This window comes from Raphanus sativus, unplaced genomic scaffold (assembly GCF_000801105.2).
Source record: "Raphanus sativus cultivar WK10039 unplaced genomic scaffold, ASM80110v3 Scaffold0241, whole genome shotgun sequence".
NCBI lineage: Eukaryota > Viridiplantae > Streptophyta > Magnoliopsida > Brassicales > Brassicaceae > Raphanus > Raphanus sativus.
This window is the reverse complement of record NW_026615561.1, coordinates 1-26,385: the sequence shown is the minus strand read 5'-3', so window position 1 is coordinate 26,385 and position 26,385 is coordinate 1. Positions and strand designations below refer to the sequence as shown.

The 26,385-nt window shown below is 35.6% G+C and overlaps 5 protein-coding genes and 1 pseudogene across 5 annotated transcripts; 2 read left to right on the top strand and 4 right to left on the bottom strand.

The window, feature by feature from the left end:
* Window positions 1-40: 40 nt before the first annotated feature.
* On the bottom strand, window positions 41-1,346 carry LOC108807953 (ribonucleoside-diphosphate reductase small chain C-like). The gene has a single exon (XM_018580173.2). The coding sequence runs from the start codon at window positions 1,134-1,136 to the stop codon at window positions 138-140; it is 999 nt and encodes a 332-aa protein (XP_018435675.2). The 5' UTR covers window positions 1,137-1,346; the 3' UTR covers window positions 41-137.
* A 1,946-nt stretch (window positions 1,347-3,292) lies between these two features.
* LOC108809303 (mitochondrial import receptor subunit TOM20-3) lies at window positions 3,293-4,936 on the bottom strand. The gene is made up of 6 exons (XM_018581452.2): window positions 4,731-4,936; window positions 4,572-4,647; window positions 4,130-4,299; window positions 3,970-4,017; window positions 3,647-3,736; window positions 3,293-3,548 (listed from the first exon to the last, which is right to left on the bottom strand). Exons 1-6 carry the CDS (start codon window positions 4,827-4,829, stop codon window positions 3,432-3,434), a joined length of 600 nt encoding a protein of 199 aa, XP_018436954.2. The 5' UTR covers window positions 4,830-4,936; the 3' UTR covers window positions 3,293-3,431.
* Window positions 4,937-6,266: 1,330 nt separating this feature from the next.
* LOC108812866 (B2 protein) lies at window positions 6,267-8,246 on the top strand. The gene is made up of 6 exons (XM_018585250.2): window positions 6,267-6,415; window positions 6,623-7,157; window positions 7,247-7,347; window positions 7,424-7,507; window positions 7,598-7,708; window positions 7,795-8,246. Exons 2-6 carry the CDS (start codon window positions 6,644-6,646, stop codon window positions 7,837-7,839), a joined length of 855 nt encoding a protein of 284 aa, XP_018440752.1. The 5' UTR covers window positions 6,267-6,415; window positions 6,623-6,643; the 3' UTR covers window positions 7,840-8,246.
* Window positions 8,247-8,260: 14 nt separating this feature from the next.
* On the bottom strand, window positions 8,261-12,989 carry LOC108812865 (ATPase family AAA domain-containing protein FIGL1). Its single transcript, XM_018585247.2, has 14 exons — window positions 12,606-12,989; window positions 12,258-12,396; window positions 11,766-12,056; window positions 11,180-11,418; window positions 10,775-10,902; window positions 10,563-10,681; window positions 10,389-10,481; window positions 10,185-10,286; window positions 9,920-10,022; window positions 9,756-9,839; window positions 9,573-9,668; window positions 9,289-9,416; window positions 9,032-9,144; window positions 8,261-8,673 (listed from the first exon to the last, which is right to left on the bottom strand). The coding sequence occupies exons 1-13, from the start codon at window positions 12,929-12,931 to the stop codon at window positions 9,043-9,045; spliced, it is 1,950 nt and encodes a 649-aa protein (XP_018440749.2). The 5' UTR covers window positions 12,932-12,989; the 3' UTR covers window positions 8,261-8,673; window positions 9,032-9,042.
* Window positions 12,990-13,628: 639 nt separating this feature from the next.
* Window positions 13,629-15,947, bottom strand: LOC130501643 (F-box/kelch-repeat protein At3g27150-like). Its single transcript, XM_056996484.1, has 2 exons — window positions 15,551-15,947; window positions 13,629-15,126 (listed from the first exon to the last, which is right to left on the bottom strand). The coding sequence occupies exon 2, from the start codon at window positions 15,069-15,071 to the stop codon at window positions 13,836-13,838; it is 1,236 nt and encodes a 411-aa protein (XP_056852464.1). The 5' UTR covers window positions 15,072-15,126; window positions 15,551-15,947; the 3' UTR covers window positions 13,629-13,835.
* Window positions 15,948-23,563: 7,616 nt separating this feature from the next.
* On the top strand, window positions 23,564-24,485 carry LOC108834880 (30S ribosomal protein S21, chloroplastic-like; annotated as a pseudogene).
* Window positions 24,486-26,385: the final 1,900 nt, after the last annotated feature.

The following is a 26,385-nucleotide window of genomic DNA, read 5'->3' as shown; positions in this document are numbered from 1 at the left end:
GAATAAATGCTTAAATCATGGAGATTAAGCCGGGGAAAAGTAGAGATAAAGCTTATAGTATTCCACTAATTAAAAAGACGAACATACACGGAATATTACAAGGATCAAACCATAAACAAACAACTAATTATATAAAACTAAAAGTCCTCATCAAGCGAGAACACATGGTTATCAAACGCGCCGTTACCGGTAACGCTAGACATAACGGAAGCCTTCTGGTAATCACCAACCCTCTTCTCGAAGAAATTCGTTTTACCCTGAAGCGAGATCAACTCCATCCAATCAAACGGATTCGCCACACCGTACACCTTCCCGCACCCGAGCGCCCCCAAAAGCCTATCCGCCACAAACTCAATATACTGACTCATCAACTCCCGGTTCATCCCCACCAACGCGCACGGGAGCGCGTCGCACACAAACTCCCTCTCGATCTCCACCGCGTCGCACACGATCGACCTCACGCGCTCCTCCGAGAGCTTCGTCCTCAGGAGGGAGTAGATCAGGCACGCGAAGTCGCAGTGAAGACCCTCGTCTCTCGAGATGAGCTCGTTGGAGAAGGTGAGCCCCGGCATGAGCCCTCGCTTCTTGAGCCAGAAGATCGAGCAGAAGCTCCCTGAGAAGAATATCCCTTCCACGCAAGCGAAGGCCACGATCCTCTCGGCGAAGGCCTGAGGCCTATCGATCCACTTCAAGGCCCATTGGGCCTTCTTCTTGACGCAAGGGATGGTCTCGATCGCGCGGAAGAGATGGTCCCTCTCCTTGTTGTCTTTGATGTAAGTATCTAACAAGAGGCTGTACATCTCGGAGTGGATGTTCTCGATCGCGATCTGGAAGCCGTAGAAGGCGCGGGCCTCGGAGACCTGGACGTCGGACATGAAACGGGAGGCGAGATTCTCGAGGACGATCCCGTCGGAGGCGGCGAAGAAGGCGAGGACGTGTTTGATGAAGTGGCGCTCGCCGTCGTTGAGGTTTTGCTCCCAGTCGCGGGTGTCTTGGGAGAGGTCGACTTCCTCGGCGGTCCAGAAGGAGGCTTCGGCTTTCTTGTACATCTCCCAGATCTGCGGGTAGTGAATCGGGAACATGCAGAATCGGTCAGGGGTTGGGGTTAGGAGCGGCTCTTCTGCCATGGAAGGCATGTTTTGTGGATGATTTCGAGGGAAGAGATTGATTAAAGATGTGGTTTGATGGTTTGGGATATATGTGATCCAGGGTTGAGGTATTTATGATGGAGACGAAAGGGTTTGAAGAGAAGAGGGAAAGATTGGAGGGAGGCGTCGAAAGGTTTTGAATTTTTCGAGAGGAGGCTTGTTGGGGAAGATGAAGGGTATTATCGTCATTTGGACTTAAATTTAGCGTGGGGAAGCCAGGGGAGTAATAATGTTTGGCGGCAACGTTTCGCCAGCTAATCTCAAGGGCAAAAACGACATGTTGTGGTTCGCGTGTCTTGTTGTGACTTGTGAGTTAGTAACACGTGCCTTCACGTGATATTCGTTTTCAAGCCCGAGATGATAAACGGGAATTCAAATTCGACGTGACCTAACTAAAGTGCTTCAGTCTGAATGTTCGACGTATAAAGGCCCATTTGTGAGCTCATTATGTACTAGGGAAATTTGGGTCTGGCGTAAAAATAAGCTGTCGTTTTATCATATTCACGAAGGAAGGATCTTTAGTCTCAATCGGTCATGAGATACACACACGTTGGACCTTTCTGGCTCTATTTTGTCTACATGCTCATGTGCGGTTTCAAAATGATGTCCATCTCAAACCTCGGATTATCCCATTGTTTGAAAAAGTACGGTTTCGGTTATCTAACCAAACTTAGCGAATGGAGGAAGAGAGGCTGACAAAGAGCAGGAGAAATATTATATGAAAAGCAAGTAACAAGTCACCAACAATTATTTAGCAAGAAAAACACAGCAACATCCTGCTGGTTCTCTGCATCTCAGTTTTCAAATATTCACCATCTTTTAAAAAAAGCTAGCAGTAGGAAATAAAATAAAAACAATATGTTGGATATAAAAGAAGTCATAATACTACTAGTTGTTTCATAATAACAAAATAAGTTAATAGAACATAAAATAAAAGAAAACAAAGAAAGAAAGAAATGCAATAGAAAACTAAAGCATTGAGAATGGAAGTGGCTAATCATCATCCCTGTTGGTTTATTTTTCTCCTTTTGCCCCGTTGTTTGACTATTCTTTCTTTCATGTCATCTGGTTGGTTGACTTGCTCTGCCGTTTCTTCCGACTGGTTGATTTGCAGTTGTACTAAACTTTTGATTGATCGCCTATTTATATTGGTCTATGGATTTATGATTTTTTCAAATATTTAACTCTCCATAAATGTTTTAATTTAAATTTAAATTATATCCAAATTCTGTATTTATTCACTTACATTTAATTTTGAAAAAAATATAGATATTTATACTAAATTTGTTAATTGTTTATATTAAGTTGATGTGAAAATGTCTAGTATTTACAATTTTATTATTCTAGAATTTTCATATTAATAATAATATATATGATTTACATATATGGTATGTACCTATTGGCTATTATTTCGATTTATGACTTTTAGCAAAAAATCAAAATTTTATCATTAAAATTATACATGTCATAATAAGATGATATCATATCATATTTTTTGGTAAGTCAAGTCATATTTCTTTGTGAGAATGAATTTGGTGATGACATATAAGCAAAAAAAAATTAAAATCAATTCTATGTTTAGAGGATGTATATCACTAGTTACCTTGAGAGGTAAATGTTTAATGGGGAAATATTAGAAACTGGATAACAATTAAGTGACAGTAATCCTGTTTTAAAATTTACTTAATCAAAGGAACCCACCAAGATGTGAGGCAATGACATGTAGCACAAAAGAGAGCATAAATAGAGAAGCAATCTCTTCAAGAAACAAAACTACACACAAGAAAAAAAATCATCAAAAGCATACAAAAGAAATGGCAACAGAAGTTGTGTTAGGTGTTCTGATTGGTGGAGCTGGAATATGGAAGTTGATGAGCACTTTTAGCGGCGGATCTTCGTCAGAAACTGTTGTAGTGGAAACTAGTGGTATAGGCAAGGGATGGATTATGCTAATATGCATAGTAATTATGGGGTGCATGATCTTGAGCATTAACGCTGAACACATTAGACGTAAAGCCGAAGAACAAGCTCCTGCGTTTGTGATTGCAGGAGCCATCTTATTTCTTGTTTACATCCTTTACCTTAAAGGTAGCTTTTAGTTTCAATATGTGTGCTTTAGTTTGATTTTGTCGTGCTATCAGAAGTGTTACAACAATGTCATTCATATTCATGTCTTTCGCCAAATCCAATAGAAAGAAAAATATCTAAATGAAAATCTCAAAACTGAAAACTCCATGTTAAAATTAAAAAAAAATCCCCTAACTGAGTGCGATGAAAACATACTTATCGAGGAGCAGATATAGGTGCACTAGCTTTGGCGTAACCAACCAAAGCAACAAGGCCAACGGCTAGTATCACCCATCCCATCACATCATACCTCAACTCACTGCTTTTCACTACCTGTTTGGAGAAAACAACATGATCATAATAAGATCCAAACCACAAACACTAAAATAAAATATGATGATGAGAATGAACATAAAAAAAAAAAAGAGAACCTTTGATCTTGACGGTCCTGATGGACCGGCGCCACCCAGTGGCTGTGTGCCAAAGCCTTGCCTGTGAATCTCTGCGTGCAGTAGTGGAGCCTGAGCTTAGCACAAAAGAAACAAAATAAAAAAAAATTTGGTTAGAGAACAACACTTGGAGATCGTGTTTAGAGGTTAAATGCACAATTCAGCTGGAAACATGCCCTTCCTATGAATCGATCAACGAATTAAACCTTTACAGGTTAAAGAGCCTCTGCTTGAAACAGAGAGAATAGCTCCTTAAACGAGGCCAAAAACATGAACTAAGTTGATTGATCTACAGTAGAGTGTACCTTGGCCGTCATTACAAGTGATTTCTGGTAGGTTTCATTATCCGGTTGCTGCAAAGATGCAACAACAAGTATTCAAAAAACCACAAAACCAAAAAAAAAAAAAAAAAAAGAAACAGTATTATCAACGCATTGGTTCCAAATAGTAAAAGCAAAAAAGGACCTCATCGACAGCAGTTTGAAATAAGAGAGCAGCTAAGTCAAAGATGTGTTTAGCTTCAGTCTCTTCAGGAGTCCAAAACGCAAGCGTAGTGTATGCATTACCGAGGCACCACATCGCAGCGTGTTTCTTTGGATCAATCAACAACGCCTCTTCAAGCTTAGTAATTGCCTCTACACACACACACACACAAAAAAAAAAAAAACACAAGCCCTAGATCACATTAGATATTTTAAATCATAAATAAAAAAAACCTTTTAATCATAATTAGATCCATGAGAGCATCATCATAAACTAAACTAATATCAATGTCAGGATCATACCCTATTTTGACAATTTGAAGTAAGAGCTAAGAACTTAATTAAACGAATTTAACACCAAATCTAACATATTAAAAAAAAAAAAAAAAAAAACATATTAAATACTCGCAAGAAACTAAAAGCACCTTGAACAAATTGCTTTGGATCTTCGTTTTGAAACTGAGCTAGTTCCATTAGAGCTCCTGCCCATCTAATCAAGTTCTGTTACAACAATTTTGAATTTCTTTTTTTTTTAAGTCACAAATCAGAGATCAGACAAGAGAGAAGAAAGAAAGAAAGCTAACATCGGCATCTAAGGGGTTTTTCAAGTAGGTGGCTTCTGATACTTTGCGAATTTGCTCGAACATGATTATCGCATCGAACTCAGCATCGTTTTTATCCATGCCTTGTCGAAGCTTTCGTACAACACTTCTTCTCCCGTACAGAATGGCCCTCTACTCTCCTCGCCAGTTGTGTCTACGGAGAAAACAGAGAGAAAGTATTAGAAAGCGGTGTCTTTTTATAAATGGGCTTTTTAGATTGACTGTGTTTTGCTTGGGGAGCACATCGTCTCGAGTGCTTGCCGTTTTGTTTCAGTGAAATGCTTGCCGTTTTAACTATGTGTTATGAGACGGTTCGTTGGTTCTCAGCTAAAGAGAAAACAAGACAATAATAATAAGAGATGAATATTTTACCCATTTACAGATATTTATATAGTTCTGTCTTCTAGTTCCACTCCCACACCATGCCAATTGGCAAGATAGTTATCAGATTTTATTCTTAAAAAAATAATGATATAAATTTATCGAATAAGAGCAAAAACATATATATGTGATGAATGTTAGTCCAGCGACTATGCTGAGCTTGCAACGTGACTAATCTTACCTGCCACATGTTTAACCACAGAGAGGAAACCATAAATTATTAGTAAATACTTAAAGAAAAAGAGTTTGCGAAAAGATAAACCATCACATGAAACGAGATTACGATGTTCCCTTTTGCTGACAAAGAAAGATGTTTCCTGTGTTTTTTTAAACATAAACGCATGCACAAATACATTTTCAGAAGTTTAAAAACAATATACTGACATGATGATTTGCGTGTCGTTGTTGTTATTACATAAACTTCTTCTTTTTTGACAAAGGGCGTTCATGTTATTACATAATTAATGGTACTGTACACTCATATTTAATGATGGTTAACAAACTATAGTGTGTTTGATCAACTGTGTTCATATGTTCTTTAGCATAAAACTATTGTGTTTATATGTTTTTTTTTTGGAAAAGTTGTGTTTATATGTTAATAGATATATTTCATAAACACTGCATAAATTTGCTGGTTTTGTATTAAGTTCCCTTTTTCAGAAATTAACTTTTTATCGTCTGATTAAAACATGAGATTATATCTTAGACAAAAAAAAGTTATACTGCTATTCACTGTGTGTAGTGTTTTCTGCGGAATTAATTGAACTTCGGTCTAAATATCATTAGTTAAAAAATGCTTGTCGGTGAAAAAGTGACAGATACCGATACAGTCATAACAATTCTCACGAGTCACATGTGATCCATGATTTTCAGTAATAATAATATCTATATGTAAGTAAAGAAAACATATAAATAAAAAAGAAATACAACTTTATCTTTATGTAAATTTATAGATATTTTTATAATAAGGTTGACACAAATGAATCGAACGGTCGAGAAGGAGTTGGCAGCTTCCATAGATCCAAAAAGAAAGTCCAAACTTGAGAGCTACTAAAGCGACGACGCGTGGTTAATACGGCAGTGGCAAAAAGTCGTAATTAGTGGAGAAAAGGAAGGGCTATCTCGGAGAGAGTAAACTCTTAATAAATCTAGAGATCCACCACTCAGGAGAGGGAGAGAGAGAGAGAGACTCAGTACCATTTCTTCTTCCACCAATTTCTCTGACGCGCTTTCTTCTCAGCTCTCTCATCTTCACGTCCGGCGCATTTCGTGCGAAGAGCTAAAGGGTTTGTTATCTATGCTTTGTAACACCTTTCTGTATAAACCCTAAACCTAGTCTGACTTATCTCTCTCGATTGGATTGTTAATTGGATAATTAGGGTTTAGGGATAACCTTAGCTTTTGCAATTGAAATGTTCTTCCTTTTTCAATTTTTATTGTTAATTGTATGCAATAAGGTGATAAAGTCTCTTCCTTTGTGTTGCTTCTGCTAGTTTTTTTTTTTTTTGGAGCTCATGGACAGCTTCTGGCAATTGGGTGATGAGCTACGAGGTCAGACTCAGTCACGAGCATCAGAGGATCACAAATGGTCCACCGTCGCAACCAAGCTCGCTGAGCAGACTAGGATGAAAAGCGAAAGGTCGAACAACCTCGATCTCTCCAAAGCTGGTTACTCTGAGTTCAGACCAACCGACAAGCTTAGTTTCCACCACAACAACAACGACCTTAACTTCAATATGTTTAACAGCAGCAATGTTTACAACAACATGAATGCTGCTACTGTTTTCCAGAAGAATGATTTCTTCAAAAGTGGAGGAGGCAACACGAAGGTTAACAAGTATAATGGTAATGTTGTTGTTGCTAACAAAGAGCTGAGCAAACACAACAACAGCAATGATAATGCTGTTGACAAGAGGTTTAAGACCCTGCCTGCGTCGGAGACGCTTCCAAGGAACGAAGTTCTTGGCGGGTACATCTTTGTTTGTAACAACGATACCATGGAGGAGGACTTGAAGCGTCACCTCTTTGGTAATTTTTCAAGCGTACATGTTTCTTGCAATATGCTTTGTCAATTCATTTCATTTTAAAAAAAAAAAATCTTTGTTTCAATTTGTCAGGGTTACCTCCAAGATACAGGGACTCTGTGAGGGCAATAACACCTGGATTGCCTCTGTTTCTTTACAATTACACCACTCACCAGCTCCATGGTATCTTTGAGGTTTGTTCTCCTCTTCTGATATCTCTTAGCAATTAACAGTACGTTGTCTTACTGAAATATGCTTTTCCTGGTTTAGGCAACAACTTTTGGAGGTACTAATATAGATGCGACTGCTTGGGAAGACAAAAAGTGCAAAGGAGAGTCAAGGTTTCCCGCGCAGGTAGAAAACTCTTATGAACCATAAAAGTTGCTTCCTTCATTTTGATACTTTGGTACCAAACTTCGACTTCTTTGTATCAAATGGTAACAGGTAAGGATCAGAGTGAGGAAAATCTGCAAAGCCTTGGAAGAGGATTCCTTCAGGCCTGTTCTTCACCACTACGATGGTCCAAAATTCCGCCTTGAGCTCTCTGTTCCCGAGGTAAAGTATCTCCATGGATCTAGAGTTTTATAGAGAGGGATCTTTGTACTGATGATTATGCGGTTCATTATGATGTTTTGTTGCAGACATTGAATCTGCTAGATCTCTGCGAACAAGCTGGTTCTCCATAAAGCCGATCAACCTTGGCATTACCACGTTGCTAAGTGGAGGCGTGGCGTTCTGTCTGAAATCTATATCTATATATATATATGCATAGTACCGTAAGAGCGTAAGCTTGTGGGATTTAGTTAAGAGTCATGTATGGTTTACTAAGTGAGGAGTGTGTGCGTCTTAGCAAAAGGGTGAAGAGGCTCCGGGGAATAAGCACACGACTCTCAGTTCTTGTTGTGTCTCTAATGTGAGTTTGTCTCTGTGTGTTGTGAGAGATTTGATAACTCCTTTGAAACATAAGATTTTATGTAGAAGAATATATATAGAGAGAAAGTGAGAGTAAACAACAGAGCCAGAAACAATGGAATGAGCTTCTGTTTGTGTTTGCTTGTGTAAGGAAAGTTTAAACAAATGTTGTTGTGTTTCATTGAAAGGAGTTAAAATATGAAAAGCTATGTCTGATAAATTGGTAAAAAGTTTATAATTTCTCTCTATGGTTAGTAGAAACCATCACACCATAGAAAAGACAACGAAATAATAAAGGAGCAGCAGCTGACCCAATGAAGTTCCTTTTTTTTGTATCCGTTCTAATGAAATTAGCTGGTAGATGTCTGTCACTCACTGATCAGCTGAATGTTGATGCATTTTTAGAACAAGCTCGTTCATCTGAACAAAGCTTCTCGAGCCTCTTGGGCCGGTGGTACATAAGGTATGAGTCAAAACTATACATAAGTGGCGGTGAAAATTTTGATTGTTTCTGGAATCACTTCTTGTTTGTTTACATAAATGCTCAGCTGAGTCAACTAGCCCATCATCCATTGCCAGTTCTTCGAGCACAATGGTCCAGGAGTCTCCTGAAACAGGCAAATCGAATAAGAATGGTGCAGAATGTTTAGTGGTTGGTGCTGTAAAATATTACAGAAAGGAACAAAAAAATAGTGCAAACATGATGTATAGGTTACACAGAAATGTTTGAAAATTTAAAGAGCGATTTTATATGAATCGTTCAAGGTTTCTCTTTTAATTCCTTGACAGGACAATATATAGAAGGGGCAAAGAAGAAAAAAGGAGACTGTATTCTTAGGTATTAGCAGGTACAGTAAAAACTCTTGTTTATCTACAATGGCGCTGCTGTATATCTTATAATTGTGATAAATAATGCAAATGTATATTCCAGAAAAGAAAAGGATCAGTGGTAATTGTATAACTCACCAGTCTTAGTCTTAAAGGCTTAAGCTACCAAACTGATTGTTCCAGTTGTCGTAGATTCCAAGCTCGTTCTGAGAAACCGAAGGCCTTACTTCCTGCAATGCGTCTTTAAAGTCCTGCATCAGGACCAAATTTATCAAAAAGAGACTCTAACAAATATTTCTTTATTCTGCATGTGTATTCACAGAATTAACATAACATCCATTTAAATCTAACCCAAAAATGATAATATAATCAACATCTTCACTTTTGTGTGTTACCTGAAGAGTCACAAGTCGCATGTCATCTTTCGTCAGGTTTGTTATATCTATGCCTCGTTTGAGAGCTTCCCTTAATGGACCCATAGTTGCATCTTTCACTAGGTTCTTCATGTCTGATCCTGAGTACCCTGCAGTCACAAAAATTGCAAAACAAGCTAATATCTTGGTTATGCTGAAAATGTGCATTTGGATTATTGGGTTTAGATCTTGGGAATTTTAAGATCACAACTCCACAAATTGCCTACAACAATAAAAGTGTTTCTGAGTTCTTATGATAATTTTACCTTCAGTTAGCTTGCAAATGACACTCATATCATCCTCGGATAATGTAAATAACCCATCTTTCTGTAGGAGATTCTGTATAATCCATGCTCTTGCTTCTTCAATAACAAAAACAAACCACGTAAGGGCAGTTTTTCCGAACAAAACCACAGAATGATATGAAAAAAGCGTTTATTATTCTTCACCAGATGAAGGAAGAGGAATGTAGAGTCTCTTGGTAAGCCGTCTTCTTGCTGCTTCATCGAGCTCTTGGGGTCTATTTGTTGCTCCTGACCAAACATAAACAATCATCATAAAGTACTCTCACAAACCCACAAAACTCAAACATGCATGTTCCAATTTCTTTTACCGATTAGGAGAATTTGCTCACTGCCGCTATCGAAACCTTCCATTTCAATCAGAAATTGTGTCTTGAGTCTTCTACTCGATTCATGTTCACCATCTGACTTGCGCTGTTGCAAAGGGTGAAAGTTCGTTTCTTTCAGCAAAACGTTTACATTAGGGGAACCAAAAATGTGAAAACATGCCACAAATTGTCTATAATAAACCACCCTTTTTTATTCTTTACAGGCCACGTTATATACATTGATAAAGTTCAAGAGATAAGAACAAACCTGAGATAATAAAGAATCTATTTCATCTACGAATATGACTGCAGGCTGGCGGCAACTTGCAACTCCAAAAAGGGCCCTCACTAGCTTTTCTCCTTCGCCAATCTGCATGTACACTCGTTTTAATGTTAAATCTGCAGTAAAAAAATCACTGACCTATATTCTACGAATGTCCTTGTGAAACGCAAGCAAAGATGTGGAACTAACCCACTTGCTTGTCAATGAACTGGCTGAAATATAGAAGAAAGTTGCTTTTGCTTCTCCAGCTATAGCTTTTCCGATCATAGTTTTACCAGTTCCCTGGAATGAAGTTGATGTAGAATTAAGAACATACACAAAAACACATCATCTTCAATGTCGAAAAGGATAAGGGGTACCTACTGGTGGACCAAAGAGAAGAAGTCCTTTCCCAGGAGAACGACAACCTTTAAATATGTCAGGACGTAACAATGGCCAGATGACCATCTCAGTAACACACTTTTTAGCATGTTCCAGACCAGCTGCACAGCAACAACTTAGGGTGAGAAACTCAAGATGCAAGTGAGATAATAATATGCACTGCAACGAAACATGTTTTAATCATCTTCTTGTACCAATATCATCCCAGCGGACATTGGGGTCTCGGTCCATAATTTCGTTGCTGACATGCTCTATAAGACGAGGTTCCAAGTTTCTCAACTTCTCGGGAAGCTCACCATCAGGACCACAGAGCATCTCCAAACTAGAACAGGGTAAGTTCTTTTCAGACTTACAAGCATATTACAAAAATTGGTGATAGAAATTGCTTATACACAAAATTTGAATTGATAAGTGTGCATATGCAACTAAAGACTACACCTCAGTTAAATTTCACCATGAACAAGAGATCAGGCATAGTTTTAACATATATTGCATATCTTGTCGTCCTATTGTTAGGCATGTATTATTGATGAACCACTATCAATGTGAAATAAAGAACAGAGACAATGTTTTTAATATAGTAATTAACAATCACTTACCATGTTCTGGTTGAATCATCTAGTGTATCATCAGTCTTTCCACCAATACGAGACGTCGTATTTCCAACATTATTCCCGCTAGATTTAACTGGAGGAACAAAATTACCGCGGTTTCCACGTCTTAAATAGCCACCCGATCTTGCACCGTATCCCCTAGCTAACGCATTGTTTTCACCCTGAGGAGAAAAAGATGAATTGGGTGCCCCGGTTGATCCTCGTTTCTGTCTAACGTCCATTTCCTAAAGCAAGAGAGATAGTAGTCAACATATGCAAATGGTAACGAAGCACAGTTCAAAAGATTATGCTTTGCAAAGTTCAGATGGTGGCTCACAAAATCAGTAAGGAACATCCATACTTATAAACCGTGAGAAACATTTAGTCAAAATATGCAAAAGGTAACAAAGCACAGTTTGAAAGATTAAGCTCGCCAAAGTTGAGATTCTGTATTACAGAAAACAGATTCTTCCACCAGTCAAAATATGCAATAGGTAATAAAGCACAATTTAAAACTTTGAAACATCTAATCATAGAGCTAAAGTTTAAATATGGTAGACGGTAAGAGAAGCATAATTAAAGATCCTTATACCAGTTTTATTTTGGCGGAAACAAATCCATTAGCAGCACCATCTTCCTTCGTTTCCCCATGATTTGAGAAGTTGCTGATTTCTGCATGAGCTCGCTTTGTTCCAAAACCACCTCCATGGCTTCTCTCGACAATGACACACTCATCAGGGGTAGTACTGTCTTGATTGCTCACGGAAGTTCTGCGCTGATTATCTGGTTTAACCATGCTGTTTCCATACAATGAAGTCAGTCTAGCTTGCATCATTGGCTTAGATGCTTTGGGAATAAACTTACGCGCATCCAGTCGCTCTTCCTGAAAACAAGTACACACTAGGTTCATTATCCATGTTGGAGCCAAAACAAAATCAATCACAGTTCCATGCATAAAGAGTACTTAGTAAGTAATTTCGTTTAAAAGGTCGTAGCAATGCATATACAGAGATAATGAAAGAAAGGAAGCAAGAACAGGAAACATAGCTGCATCGCCAAACTCATCTAATAACGAGAGCATTACCATCTCTTTAACACCCTTTCCGTTAGACTGACTTAGATGAAAATGAAAATGTTTCGACTGCTTGATCTTCTCCACATCAAATTCGCCTCTGCTGCCAAAAATAGGGCCGGGAGCTGCCTTTGCAAGTTCAAATGCTTGCCTGTAGACAATATTGACGAAAACTGAGCTTGGAGAAGAGTAGCAATCACTTATATACATTTCAGCTTCAAATGTTACGCTCATAGATTACAGATAAAGAGACTAATTAGCCTTTCAACACCTAACAATGCAAGTTACACCTCGTACGAATCAACTACTCTCAGCAAGTAAAATATAATCCAATTACAAGGGGGACAAGCTAAGGAGTACCGATCCGAATCTGAAACGAGGCCTTCCAAAGCTGAATCGACCTTAGAGGCAACTTCTCGTCTGATAGGAGCGATGAGATCACGATCGGCGTCCGTGACGGATCGAGAATCGAGGAAACCTAGGAGACGAAGCCCGAGGATCTGAGCGGAGGAGAAATCAGATTTCTCCAGGAACTGTTGTGCTCCGAAAAGCAGCGACTGGAGACGCTTCAGGTTCTCGTCCACTTCCTTTCTCCAGCACTCCGTCTCACCTTCCGCTCTCGGAGTCGAAGGCGGCGGTGGCTTCAGCAACGGAGACGAAAACGGCGACGTACGCTTTCCCGCCATTTGTTATCTCCCTCCCTCCTTTCGTCTCCAAAATGGCTTAAACGCCTTTACTCTCTCACTTGCTTGGCGCTTAAAACGTCCTGCAGTGTAGTAGTGTATATAGGAAACGGGTAGTAGTTTCCTTCAAACATACGAATGGGCCTTAAGAACATAAGAGGCCTGCTTATCGTAAACGAAAAAGCATATGGAGATATCAACTCATTGTCAGATGGGATTAATCTGATTCAACAAGCTTGTTATTTTACACAACCGTTTGTTATTTCTTCACATAATCACTTTAACTAAGGTATGGACGTTTGGATACATGCTAGGATTCTGATTAGTTTCTTTTGGATTCGACTTCATAACTTCATTCAGAATTTATATATGTTCACGTCGGGTTCGAATAGATTTTATCAGGTCAGTTTTACGGACCTTTTAAAAATATTTTTCGGATTTGAAAGATAATATTTGAATCTGATATACTATCTTTCTTATTTAAGAACCGGTTCTTAATTTTTTTAATTAAAAATTAAAAGACGGATTTTTATATTCCGCTAAGAATTCCTCCCTAAAAACCCTCTAATAATCATGCTCACAAAATTTATTTTGAACTTTTTTTAGCTCGGAAATCTATGATCTCAGATTTTTGTTTTCTATTATTTTAGGTTGGTTTGAGTCTCGAGTTCAGTTACAAATGTCAATGCCCTGCTTGAAATTAACATACAAATGCTGAATTTTATATCACAAAGAGAAGAAATACAAGCGTTTACTAAAACGCACAAGACGCCAAACGCCAAACAAGAAAGACAACCCCCAACAGCGATTAAGTTTCCGCGTCTGCCGACGCCTCAACTTATCTTATTTCAAACACACACAAAAGGCCAAAAATGACTCCAGTTTTGACTTTCTATAGAGAAGACACTTAAGCAATCATCACACAACAGTTTAAAATAAAATGGCTGAGCCGAACACCACAGCAGCGTTTAGACTCCTCCCAAACCAGCTTCTCCTTAGGATCAGCGCACGGACTACAAGTGTAAACGGACATCGTCTCAGTCCTGGACGGTCCGGAAGATGCTCCAATCACAAGCAGCTTGTCCCCAAGCGACTTAAACGCAACACCCCAACCTCCATTAGACTTGGCCCTAACAGGAACATCTCCAAGCTTCTTCCAAACGTTAGCGTTTGTATCGTAAACGCGAAGCTCGTTCGCAGATGTTTCCAGAGAGTAAAGATCTTCATTCACTACCGCGATGAGCGGTGGAGATTGAACAGAAGAGAAAGACATGTCTTTGAGAACGTCCGGTATTAACTCCCACGTATCCGTCCCCTCATCGTAACGTTCTCCGCAAGTTAGGTTTTTATCTTTCTCATCCCTCCCACCGATGACGTAAAACTTGCCACGCAAGTAACATCCAGAACAAAATTTCCGCCGCTTGTGCATCCCCTGGAGACGCGTCCACGTTTTGGTCTCGGAATCGTACTTCTCCGCTTTGTTCACGACTTCTAAAGACCCGTCTCCATCGATCTTCAACCCTCCAGCTACGAACACAACAGTCCCACAAGTAGCCGAAGCGAACAAGATCCGTGGCGTGATCATCGCAGGACCCTTGAACCACTTGCTCGTCTCCACCTCGTACCTCCACAAGGCAATGCTCTTCTCCTCCTTCCCAGTGACGATCAAATGCGTTCCAGCGCAGAGCGATTCTTTGTCTCCACGGAAGAAGCACATGTCGGAAGGAAGTTCAGGAACTTTCTGAAACTTCTCGAAGTCCTTATCGAACATGGTCCACCTCGTGTCGCCGTTTGACAGCATAAAGACAGAAGGTTCAACCACACCGCGGTCTCTCCTCACCTTGAATATCTTACCGCTTTTTAGTAAACGCGAAAAGCGTTTGCTCAGAAGGTTTAGTTTCCAATACTCAAAACGCGGGACGCGTGAGAGTATGTCGACCTCTAGCTCGTAAGCAAGCTGAGGAACGTAATCTGCATCCTGTTGTTTAGAACCAACCACCTCTTTTGTTACTTCTTCATCCAGGCAAGGGTCTAGGTTCAGATCCGGTATCTTGTAGCCGCCATGAATCCGAATCTTCCTTGGCCTAGACATGCTCGAGCTTGCTAGAAACCTACCGGTGTGGTCCTCTCTTACCGTCAACATTTCTTGGTAAAATTGAAGTCTCTCCCTCTGCTACTAAGCCTCTGACATTCCCTCTCTGTAAAGTTCCAACCAAGAACTGAATCAAACACTGAGAATCATTCCGTTTCTATATCTATAGAACCTTAAATAGGCAACCATATTAGATATACCAAAAAAATATTCAATCATGGACTAATTAACCAGATCTACAGGTTATGTTTTATGAACCACATCACTTCCCCTGGAAGTTATAGAGAAAGAGAATTTGTTTTAGCTAATCTGAGTTAAACAGATTTGATTTAATCAAGAAAGTGAACCAAAGATTGAAGTTGGTCAAACTGCCTACAAGAGAAAACGTATAGAGGGTTTGGCTAATTAATATACTGAAGAACATAAACAGTAACATACTGAACAAAGAGTGAACATATGTGTATATGTATATAGTACTACCTCAAGAAAATATGGTCAAAAGTCAAAGAGAAGAAATCAAGAATACTTACAGGGAAGACAAACCCTAGAAAATAGGATTTTAAAGCTCTCTCCTCTCTTGCCTTTCTTCTTCTTCTTCTTCTTCTTCACCATCTGTAAATAAGAAACTATAAACGGAAAAAAAATAGAAAAAGAGATGACGAGTGACTGAATATAAAATACAGAAATTCAAAAATAATGTTTAATTAATAATCACAACTTTGAAAGGTATCAACCCTCAGTTGCAGGGGATATCCAAGCTTAAATTAGAATTCGACAGAAGAAAAAACTTTAAACTTTTATTTAAAGTAGAACAGTAAAGGCAGTGATATATTGTTTTTTCTCCAGTTGGCGAGCAACGACAAAACCATGTTCAAGAAGTCGCCGGTAAAAAAAAAACTCGAAGAAGGCAAAAAGCTAGGTTTATGATATTATATATCGTGAAGTGTGGTTGTTCAAAAAAGAATATATATGTATATATCGTGAAGTGTGTGTGTGTGTGTGACTGTGTGCGAGAAAGAAAGAGAATATGCGTAGAGAAAAAGGAAGGGAAATGAATTCTCAAATCCAAGAAGAAGACAAGACAAACAAATATTTGAAGTTCATCTTGAAATCAAATATTTTTTTTATCAGAAAATGGCAATAAAGGTTTAGTGTCATCAAAACATATTAAATTCGACGGCATATCAACTGGAATATGCTACACTAGGATCATACTTTGCCTAGTTGCATCCGTGGTGATATATACGTATTTACGTACGTTGGCGTTATATATGTATTGTTTCCATTTATAATTTATAGTATAGTCGTTTACGTTGATTATTTAGAAATCAATATACGCATATATTATTTAGAAAAACTTTCCATTTAAGATTTTTACAAATATAGCGTGGACATTTAGGTAAATGATTTATAATAATAGTAATACTACCATGTTCACTGCTGTATTATCCATGCCAGTTTATCCTTTGGGCTCAAGCAAAGTTTACATGATAGTAGTATATGTCACTTTGTACAAAGAATAAGTCATTAACATTTTTTTTGAACTTAAGTCATTAACATTTGTTGGTCTTTAATTACTCTTAACATAAAATAATCTCACCTAATCAATAGATTAATCCAGGTGTCACGTCCTATATGTGTTACTTTTTTATACACCGTAATATCGAAAAAACAAATCATTAAGCTTTCTTCCTTCTACCTTTTGCTATGTTTCTACTTGGTCCAATAGCTTCAATCAAACCGAGATTGAAGTTTTAAACTATTCAAATTGTAACTAGCCCAAAAAAACAGTATACGAAATCGTGTTGCTCATACTCGTTATATATTAGACCGAATAATCCAAAAGAGCAAAAAATTGGATTCCCATACATGATCGAAAATTTATAGCAAAGAACAAAAAGAAATATAAAGGTTTCATGAAAAGCAAAAAAAAAAGAAATGACATACCATTTGATACGCTTTACAACACAATTCATTAGTTTTGGAAATATATATGATATTTTTTTCTAAAATGTAGAAATATATATATGATTATCCAAAAGAATAATAATTTGGATTCTCATACAATGGAGTGACAAAAAAAACTTTAATTGTTTAGTTTTCTAGTCCAATTTGAAACTGGATTAGGGTTTCAATTTCAAACATTGGTCTAGCCAGACCCAGTCGACCCAAAATAGAGATCGTAGATATATATATATATATATATATATGATAAGAAAAATCCGATTTAAATTTTGAAATGGTTACGTGATTAAAGTGTGGTTAAAAGAGAAATTCTTAGTTCACCTTTTTTTTTCTAAGCCAGCGCACTATTTTCAAGATTAGAACGATATAAAATGTGGTCCTAATATCCCAAATCGACAACGATTATCAGGAGACCTATGTACTATTTTACATAAACATGATTTTTGAATCATTACACATGCAAAATTTAATATGAAAATTTGGATGATGACAATATATATGAAGTCATCGCCATCATCTTATATATTTATTCTGAAAGTTAAGTCCACTTGAGATATTCAATGTTAAAAAATAAGGCCTCACCCAACCCAAAAATGCCACAAGTCGTACTCGGTGCAGGTGCGGCAATTCTTATAACATTTGATGTTGGTGAACACTAATTAATTTTGATAAGGTATTAGTCGGAACTCTGTCGAATTATCTAAGGTGAAACATGTCTATTAAGAGGAAAACTAGAGAAAAGAGCTGAACGAGCCAAACAATTTCTTTAGAAGAGTTCGATGGATTTGGGTCTTGTCCTCGACATCCTTATCTTTTAGAGCTCCTTTCGGTGTCACGAAGTATAATATCGACAAAAGACAGTTCTTTTGAAGTCACAGATATAAAGTGCCGGCATGGAAAGACAACTTACGGAGTTGACGGGTTTATTTACGGTTCATGCAAACATGCCTATATGTAAGTTAATTAAAAATAGGAGGCTCGTTTAGTATTTTCTACGTTTCATAAAGTTTGATGTTTAAGGCTATGTACATAATAACATTTTAAAGACCAAAGTTACCCTTATACTTTATAATTTAATTGCTAGTTGTATCCGGTGGCGGACCCAGACTCTGGTTTAACATGGATCAAAAATTTAAATGGGCTTTTAAGTCTGGGGAAAAAGGTAAAAATATGGGGTCAACTGGGGTTTGAACCCTGATTTAGGGGTGTCAGAAGAAAAGATTTAACCACCAGAACTAACAAATATTCTTATTATTCATGTAAAAAATCGGTTTTATACGATTTAAGGGGTGTCAGCTGACCCACCATTATTGCATGTGGGTCTGCCTCTGGTTCACTGGTTGTATCGGTTGGGATAAACCATAAAATACTTAGAAAATACGGAGCATTCGATCGTACGAAAACACCTATATGTAAGAAACGAACGAAATAATATTCAGTACATACTCCCTCTGTATTATTTTAAGTGTTGTTTAAGTATTTTATTTTGTTTCATAATAAGTGATGTTCTCACATTTCTACATAAAATCTAATGTCAATTGAAATTTGCAACCAATTACAAAATACTACATGTTTTTTTATTGGTTAGACTGATTTTATTTAATGCAATTTTATATAACCAAGATAAATTACATAAAAGTTTGTATTTTCTTAATCTTTGTGTAAAAACCTTAAACATCATTTAAAATGGTACAAAGAGAGTATTAATTAATTGGCTTTTAATTAATATCATTGATTTAATTAGTCTCGACATAAGAAAGAATTATGGGGTTGACTGTTGACGTTATTAGACTTTGGTTTCAATAGAACCGAAGGATTATCTTAAATGAAAGCTCTATTTGTCATCTTTATCAAATGAAAAGATTGAAACACGAAACATTATGGTGGAGCTTACAAATCACAAATCCTCCCAGTCCCGAAACAAATCTACTCTGCCTCACATGCTTCATTTGTAAACAAATTCAGATATGTGAAAGAATAAAAAAAGCCCTTAGAAAGAATACAAAAGAAAGAAATAACTTATACAGTTTAACCTCTTTAAATTAATAATTGATAAATTAATATACACTAAAAATTTTATAAACTAATATAATTTTATAGTTCTAAATTGATTTTTTGGTTCAATTAGTATATCAATAAATTAATAATTTCTATAAATTAATAAAAATTATAGTTTGGTGTAGTCTCAATATTATTAATTTATAGAGGTTTCATTGTAGTTGCTCTAAAAAGAAAAATATAAGCAAATTTTTGTTCAAACTTTAAACAATTTTAAAACATATGATTTTCATTTTAAACATAACATATCGTTGTCTCTTTGGATATTTTGAATCCCAACTTCTCAAATTAATGTTTCACTAATATATAATTGCAATGTTAGTGATTCCAGAACGGAGTCTTTGAGGATCAAATAGCTAAAGGATCGGATCATTCGGAGTACGTGCGTCAACATAAACTTTATCAGCCTTACACGCTGCAATGGAAATATTACTTTGGACAGTATCATACATGAAAAACATGAAGATCCTTTTGATCTGATTTGAGACGGACTACTCAGATTTAGATTTAATGGATATGATTACGATCTTTTGACTGATTTTTGCCTTGAAAATTAATGTGTTTTGGACTTTACACAAGAATTTTGAGAATGTGAACCTGTTTTACATCCGCAAGAATAAAAATATATCCTTAGCAAGAAAAGGATAGAAACATAGACGTGTTATTATCTATCTTATTAAAACAAAAACATTACAACTTCTTCTAGGTGGATTTTTAAAGGTGGACCTCATATATTTAAATTAAATGTCTCATTCTTTATATATAATATATACCATAGTCTAACTTTGCATTGATGTATTTCCTTAAATACAGTTCTTCTTTTTGTTCATATTCCATATATGATTTTTACATTTATTACATGTCGATTTAAATAAGATATATACTAAGAATACTAAAAATATTAATCGTTCTATAATTACCCTATACAATTCATTTTAAATTGATCAGTATATTTTCATTGGCCATATTAATTTTATTAGTACGAATAACATTAGGTAGATAAGTCATAGACACATACATAAAGATATGACTATTCTTATAACTACGTTGTGCCTAATCTACTTTCTAAAACAAATAACACATAGCTTCGTATATTGTATAGAATATAGTAATATTGTATAGTATTATACTTATACAATAATACTAAAAACAAACCAAACTGAAAATATAATATATATCGAAAATGCTTTGAACCATTACACACAAAATATATTGGACCTCAGAGATAAAATTCACTTTGAAATTACGATAATAATTATTTAAAAAAATTAAATTTCGTAATGTACAAAAAACATAAGCTTATATAAAAATTTTGTGTTACAATAAAAAGACACAACTCGTGCTTGCAAAATATTATTTTTACAACGAAAGACAGTTTGATATTGTTCTTTAAACACAAAATTGAATTATACAAACTCGATACTACATAAAACTAAACAATATAGAATACATTTTAAAAATAAAACCTGTGCGGGTGTGCATATGTTTTATAATATATAAATATATTATTTACACATATTTTCATATAAATAATACCCCAGTGTAAGTTTTGTATGATAAATATTGAAAATACAAAATATATAAACACTATGTATTTTAAATAATACAGAAAAAAATCTACTTTACGTTATCTTAAAATTTAAAAATCAAATTTAGTAATTAAACACATTGCTTATTTAAACACATTAGTACACATTGTTATTTTTCAAAATTTATATTAATACACATTGGCGATCATTATAACATTTAGTAAAAAACAAAGATAAAAAAATGACTCCCGCTCGGTCGAGCGGATCATGATCTAGTTCAATATTAGATTAGATATGGTCGGATGTAAGTGCATTCTGGAAAAACATCTCGTCTCATCAAAATAAATAAATAATAAAGGAGTGATTCGATTTTACAAACCAAATCGGGGTTTTCAGTGGTCACTTTTCAATAATGTACTTTTAAAAGTATATTGATGTACGAATTTTAACATCTATATCATCAACGAGTAGCCAAGGAAAAATATAGATAGCTTTCTGTAAGATTCATGGGAGATCGACAACTGCCCAGCCGGCCAATCTCAAGTCTTCGTTAGTTGCATCAAATCTTGATTTTCAAAAGGGAAAATTCCTTAAAAATACATAGACTGAATTTCTTTTGCTGAAAAAATACACGAACTTTTTTGACTTCCCAAAAAATACACAAACTAATTTTGATTGTCCATAAAATACACAAACTTTTGAATTTTGAAGGTTTCACATCTCGATTTTAACGGTGTAAACAGTGACTAACAGAATAGTAAGACGCCGTTAGACGCCGTTAACTCTGATTAAAAAGTTCATGTATTTTATGGACAACCAAAATTAGTTCGTGTATTTTTCGGGAAGCCTAAAAAGTTCGTGTATTTTTTCAGCAAAGGAAATTTAGTATGTGTATTTTTAAAGAATTTTCAAATGGAGTTTGGATATTTCATATACTATTCAGAGGCTGAATATCTGGACCCAATACATATCCAAAATTTTATATTTGTAAACTTTCGGTTTGGTTTTGGACCAGATATTTTCGATCTGAAAAATCCAGATCCGGAAAAAACGGCCCAAACCCGACCCAAAGACCTGAAAAAAAAAAACACATTCTCTATCACATGATACATGTCTGAAATTTATATTTGTAAACTTTCGGTTTGATTTTGGACCGAATATTTCCGGGTCAGTTTTGATTCAAGTTTTTGAATCCGGCTAGACATTTTAGCCGGATTCAAAAACTTGAATCGGAACTGACCCAAAAATATTCTGTCCAAAACCAAACCAAAAGTTTACAAATATTTGTTGAGTCCAATTTAGTCAAAATCTATCATATATATCTAAAAATTCACAAACAACTCTAAATTTTACATTGAAAGTTTCATATTAATTAAAAATATTTCTGTTACAAAAACAAAACTAAAAAATATTGCAAAAATAATAACAAAATTGTTAGCAGAAAGATCTTGTCGGATTGAATCTATTCGTGTCGATTTTATTAGGCTCAGGTCTATTCGGATCAGTTCTTTTTGGTTTCAATTCTTTCAAGTAGAAGAGTTTTGGACCCAACAAATATTTGTAAACTTTCGGTTTGGTTTTGGACTGAATATTTTTGGGTCAGTTCCAATCCAAGTTTTTGAATCCGGCTAAAATGTCAAGATTAGGTCTAGATATTTTAGCCGGATTCAAAAACTTGGATCGAAATTGATCCGAAAATATTCGGTCCAAAACCAAACCGAAAGTTTACAAATATAAAATTTTGGATCTGTATTGGGTCCAAATATTTAGCATCTGAATAGGATATGAAATATCCAAACTCCATTTGAAAATTCCTTAAAAATACACATACTAAATTTCATTTGCTGAAAAAATACACGAACTTTTTAGGCTTCCCGAAAAATACACGAACTAATTTTGGTTGTCCATAAAATACATGAACTTTTTATTCAGAGTTAACGGCGTCTTACAGCGTCTTACTATTCTGTTAGTCACTGTTTACACCGTTAAAATCGAGGTGTGAAACCTTCAAAATTCAAAAGTTCGTGTATTTTATTGACAATCAAAATTAGTTTGTGTATTTTTTGGGAAGCCAAAAAAGTTCGTGTATTTTTTCAGCAAAAGAAATTCAGTCTGTGTATTTTTAAGGAATTTTCCCTTTTCAAAATCATGTACACTTATTATATTAAGCAGCAACCCAAAGTACCTTTAATGCACCTTAATTAATATAATATATTCTGAAATGTATACAATGACTTTTGATTAAATAAAGAGGAAGTTCACGTAGACAGTCACAACTCACCACCATTAGAGCATCTTTATCAGTATATTTCAATGCATCTTAGAGCATTATAATAAAAGGAAAAAAATTAAATAAGTGATGAGAGATGTATATTTTGAATTCTACACAAGAAGCATTTTGGCTAGGTTCTCCCACTTATCCTACTACTAATTATTAGTTAATTTTACTTCTTACATTATTTTATTAAGTTTTAACACCTAAGCTATATTTCTCTACTTATCCCATTAAGGATGTTCTTATCGTTTCGTTTCCCATGGGCAATATTTTATTAGAAATTTAGCAGAACACTGAAAAATTTAAAAAATAAATAAACCTCTAAAATAAACAAGTAATCATCTCAGTCAAAACAAACATAAAAAGCAAATTGAAAGAGAAAAAACGAATAAAAAACAATCCATTCAAAACATCCCTTATTATCTCCAATGAGAGTTCTTCCCATTGAAACTCTTAAAAATATATCATGTATATATCTATGTATCATGTATGTATATGTTATATATGTATAAGTATTTATGGGGTTCATAATTTTTGTGGAACCCCTTGCACAAAAATTCTTAAACTCCATTTTAAAAACTTTTATGTATGGAGTTCACAAAAATTATGAACCTCACAAATACTTATACATATATAATATATACATACATAGATATATGCATAATACATTTTTAAGAGTTTCAATGGGAAGAACCTACATTGGAGGTGCCAGACCAATTGCATAAAGACTTTGTAAACTCCATTCAAAATTAATAAAATACAGTGTTATCCATAAATGGACCCTAAGAAACGATCTGGCCCAAACATCTTTACCCGTAACTGATCCACTGAGTCACACACTTATCTACAACAATTCAATCTCATCAAAACATCATCATCTTCAATCGCATCAATGGCGTCTTCCTTCTCACTCACGAGCTTCATGTCCTCCATCTCTCTATTCAAACCTCAAACCAAACCTACACCTCCTCCTCCGAGCCTCACTCTCCCTACTACTCAAACAGTCTCCCACAACAGGTGGAAGAACGATATCTCGCCCTCGAGGAGCCTCCTTCCACCACCGCTTCTCTCTCCTCCGAGCTCGCGTACGTCAGTGATATGCCCGTCGCTTGCTTACTCGAACACGCTCTTCTTCAGCAGCTCGGGGTACAACGTGCAGGTGTTCGTGGAAGACAACGAGTCTGAGGAGAGGCTGGTGAATCGGTTCAGAAGGGAGGTGATGAGAACCGGAGTTATCCAGGAGTGTAAGCGAAGGAGATACTTCGAGAACAAGCAGGACGAGAAGAAGAGGAGGACTCGTGATGCCGCTAAGCGTAACAAGAAAAGGTTTCGTGTTTTAATCTCTTTAAAAACTTTTTCATTAGCTTTCGAGAATTGAGTTTGTAATTTGTGGTTCCGTTGTTTTGTTTTTCAGGCGTCCTTTTGCAAGGTTTACTCAAGAGACTAGAGAAGAAGGAGGAGCAACTAAGACTAAGAGTAAGAAGAAGGATGAAGCAGAAGAAGACAACTGGGACTGGGAGATGCCTGGTGGAGATGTATCTTCTTGAACCCATGCATTGTACAAAATGTTATTATGTGTTTATGATATTAAACAACTCTGTAGCTGCATGTGTTAGTTTTGCTTCTTACAACATGAAATGGTGAGTCGCATGCAATCAAAGGTCACGTTGATATTCAAGAGGCCCAATAATGATAACATAAGTGATAAGTGTATTAGTCTAACTCGTAAAAGAAAACTCTATAGGAAGTTACAGAGTATGTAGAGTTTGGCAGCTGATTTTTTCATATCATGATGGTTCGAAGATTCAGAATCATTTTATGGGCCAAATACTAAATTATATGGGTTGTAGTAAAGCCCATGACTATTTGGCGCAGGAGCTTCTTATTATGTTTTTGCGATAAGAAGCTCTACGTTTTCAACTTTTGATCGACGATTCAAAAGTAAGGGACGTAAAGTAATGAATACATGTTCTTTAACTCAAATATTAAAAACATAACTTGAAGAGAAAGTAAGTGACTGATAGAATCCAAGAGCCAGTGGGTGGAATTTACCCAATGGAAATAAATATTTTAATCACTGCATTATGATGTTTCACTAATTAATCTTTTGATTAGGTAAGCAAGCACTTGCAGATAAGAATTCACGCGTCAGAAACCTTTAAAATACATTCCACCATTTTTTTCTTGGAAGAATGTTAACTTTATTCAAATCAATTTTTTTTTTTACGAACTAGTGCATCTTTAATCTAATGTTGATAGAGAAACATAATTCAACAAAGATTTAACCCCATCTAGACTCTAGATGAAAACCAAATCCCCATCGCATCCTTGTGGTTTTTTCATACATTCCATCATCAATGATTGTTTCAAGAGACATTGTTCAGAATATCACAAAATTATAAGGCAACATAGGCATTTTGTTTTTGGAACATCATTCAAGCATTTGAATACAAATCATATGATATATAATATACAAATATAACATACGAACTGAACATATTATATACCTTTATTTTGGCAATACTTTATATAATTGTGAGTTGATTATTACTGACAAATTACAAAAACTCGTATTTAAGTGCAGACCCAAATCTAAAGTTTCAAACTCGTGCATAACATAAAACGCAAAAGCAGTTATTCTAATAATCAGAAGATCGATACCAAAAGAGCAAAAACATAATCTTAAAAAAACGTTGTTAATAGATTTACATCGTAGATAGTAACGTCGGTGTAAATTATTTGTAAACTATTTTTGGATCTTGGAGCTTTGTGTTTCTTTTTCTTTTTTGATAAAAGGTTTTCATAAGACCTTTTGTGTTTCTTAATGCTCAAACTGGACCACCGTGTTAAATTTGACATGAAATTTTTTAGAATCTTTTTCATACAACTAGATCAACAAGTTGTCAACTCTTTTAATCGAATTATTGAATGTTCTTTAAGTTTGATATGAATTATCGCAAGTGGTCCTACTCTTAATAATCTATAGGTTATATATATATACATATATATATATGTAAACCTATAGATTGTTTATCATCAAATCATTGGAACTGTTTTTTTGTATGTTGTGTTTGTTTTCTTGGTAATTAATCATGCTAAATTACCTACCTTTGTAACTTGTAAGAGTTTTACGACACTGCTACAAATTTATTGCAAATTATAAACACAAAACAACCTAACACAAGAGAAAGCATGCAACCAAAGAAATCTAAAGCATGAGAAATAAAACATTAGAAGGAAAGTATAGGTAGAGCTTCATACTGGAGAAGAGAGCAGAATATCACGAATTAAACAATCCAAGAAGACCGAATGCATGTGTTTGTTACAGGCATGTTTGAATATCTTTCTATAAGAATGGATAGTTTTCGAAGATGCTATAATTTATTTGATAACAACGATAAGAATTTTAAATAGAAAACGCTGGTGGTTGGAGAATCAAAAGATAAGAGTGAACGGAGAACGATGAATAAATCAAGCAAACTTATATATGAAAGTATCATATCCTTACATTGAAAAAAAATAAAAAAAATAATATATA